Source organism: Buceros rhinoceros, unplaced genomic scaffold, assembly GCF_000710305.1.
Source record: "Buceros rhinoceros silvestris isolate BGI_N320 unplaced genomic scaffold, ASM71030v1 scaffold33558, whole genome shotgun sequence".
NCBI lineage: Eukaryota > Metazoa > Chordata > Aves > Bucerotiformes > Bucerotidae > Buceros > Buceros rhinoceros.
This window is the reverse complement of record NW_010426965.1, coordinates 9,979-12,091: the sequence shown is the minus strand read 5'-3', so window position 1 is coordinate 12,091 and position 2,113 is coordinate 9,979. Positions and strand designations below refer to the sequence as shown.

The following is a 2,113-nucleotide window of genomic DNA, read 5'->3' as shown; positions in this document are numbered from 1 at the left end:
AAAAAACAGGAGGCTAAAAGCAGTCCTAGCGCTATTTCTTGTGCAATAGCCCCCCTACGCCTAGCAGCTCAGCTCTCTGTCACAAAACGCCCCCAACTTCTGCCTCCGATTCAGGGACAGAAGTGGCTCAAGCCAGCAGAAGTACTGTTGTGGATGAGCTTTTTAAATCACTTAAATCACTTGTCACAGAATCCTGAGTTAGGATCCTGCTGACTATGCCAATTTGTTGTAGAAGAGAGATTTATGTTGCTTAATCACTGTCAAATATATTAGAAAAAGTTATTTTTAATAGGAATTTGTAAAAATGTGACTCAATGGCAAGGTTCACTCTACTGCTTACTACTTGAGAGACACATACAAAATGTTTATACTCCGATCCACATGCCTAGTGCACCTGAAGTCAGGTCACTGGGCACTTTGAGGTCAGAGTCTTCATGAATGATAGATGTGGTCACAGCTATGCACAGCTACCTGGTCCTTGATTGGATCAGGGCTACAGTCACCTCTGACTGACACAACTGTGGAAAGGTAAAGCAAAGTGCTGACAAAAAAAAAGATGCTCATACCGTGAGAAATTAATTTTTCATTTTTTAACATAATCTGAAGGTGTGAATTCCAAAGTCCTGCACTTCTGATTTGTTTACAGAGACATGTCAATTTTTTATTTCCTGTAGTCATTTCCTCCAGTTCCCTTCAGCCTCTGATATAAAGTGATCAAATAGTAAAGTCCAGAGATTGCAATTACTTATCTCTTTACAGTCTGCTGTGTTATTGCAACCATGAGACACATCTTCCAAGCATGTTCTATGATTTTCACACTGGGCAACTTGGCTTCGCAGTCACAATCTTCTGGTAAGTCCAAATCCCCCAATAGTTATTTAAGAAATTGATATACCAGTTAGCAATATTTCTGTGCGTACTTTAGCTCATGTGCTACAATATTCACACTTTTTTTTGGTGAAAAGAATTAACTAAAAAAAATTGATATCCAGCAGAGATGAAAGTGGATTTTTAAAAAACCCCAATGATGATGATAATAATAACTGATTTCTGTGCTAGTTTCTAATTAAAAAGCAAGGCAGAACGCACTAAGCTTAAGACTATTCTTTAAGAAGGACTACTTACTGTCTAAGCCATTGGTTATAACAGAGTAGACTGCATCCAGAAAAGATTGCCCTTCACATTGAACACAGATGGATAAAACAGATTTCAGGTAAGACTTCAGCGCTTAGTATTCTGGAAGAATGAACATGATGGAAAAACATCCAGCAGCACCTTGCACCAGAGAAAGCATCAAGGTAAAAAGAGTATTAAACAGCAAAATTAACGACAATAAAGACCGGTTATTAGGCTACCTAAATATAAGAACATCTCTGTTTCATGTGTTTGTCTACAACACCATTACATAAAGCTTGCCAAAGATAAATGGATGCCTAGCAATGGTTGGTGATCTTCTGAAAAGAAAAGCCACTCAGTTTGATAGGTGATATGAATTACGTTATAACGATTATGCTTTGTCTCAAAATGTCTATAAAAAGCTCTTGCTGGCTTGTTCATTCTCTTGAAAAGAGGTCTGCTATTCAGTCTCTGTCCCGAGCATTCAATTCAGTAGTCTTGTGCACAAGGAGTTGCACTTCTGCCTACATGTGTTCCTGTTAGTGAAATGAAACTATTCTCATATATAAGTAGTATTAAGGGTAACTAAAGACTGTAAGCTCAGATCTGCATCTTGTTCTCCAGTAGTTTCTATAAAGTGTGCTGCAATATGTGGAAGTTCAACATGTGGTTACTTATCAGGTTTCATCAATGTAAGGAAATCAGAAGTGGTTTTTCTTCTTTGTTATGTTTCAGATGAGGTTACAACTGTTCCAGTACATGCATGTTCCATTCTATTATCTTTGCAGATTGACATTCTACCTCTCCTTTTTCTCTTTTTTTATCTGTTCCATGACATTCAAACTTTTTGCAATATTCCCCTTCGACAGTATTTTTTCTTAGTGATAAACTTTGAAAAGTTGCTTGGGGGTGGAATGTACTTGCTCATATTCTTGCTCATGGTTGTGTATGCATAATCAGGGAAATTTATTTCTCCACCCCCACCCCTCAAGCTCTT

At 37.8% G+C, this 2,113-nt stretch overlaps 1 protein-coding gene across 1 annotated transcript in view; it reads left to right on the top strand.

Annotated features, from left to right (window-relative positions):
- The first annotated feature begins 779 nt into the window (after positions 1–779).
- The window catches only part of LOC104498347 (cytokine receptor-like factor 2), a 10,166-nt gene continuing 8,832 nt past the window's right edge, over positions 780–2,113 (top strand). Inside the window, exon 1 of the mRNA XM_010141704.1 lies at positions 780–852. Coding sequence (XP_010140006.1) covers positions 780–852 — 73 coding nt within the window. The remainder of the gene's footprint in view (positions 853–2,113) is intronic.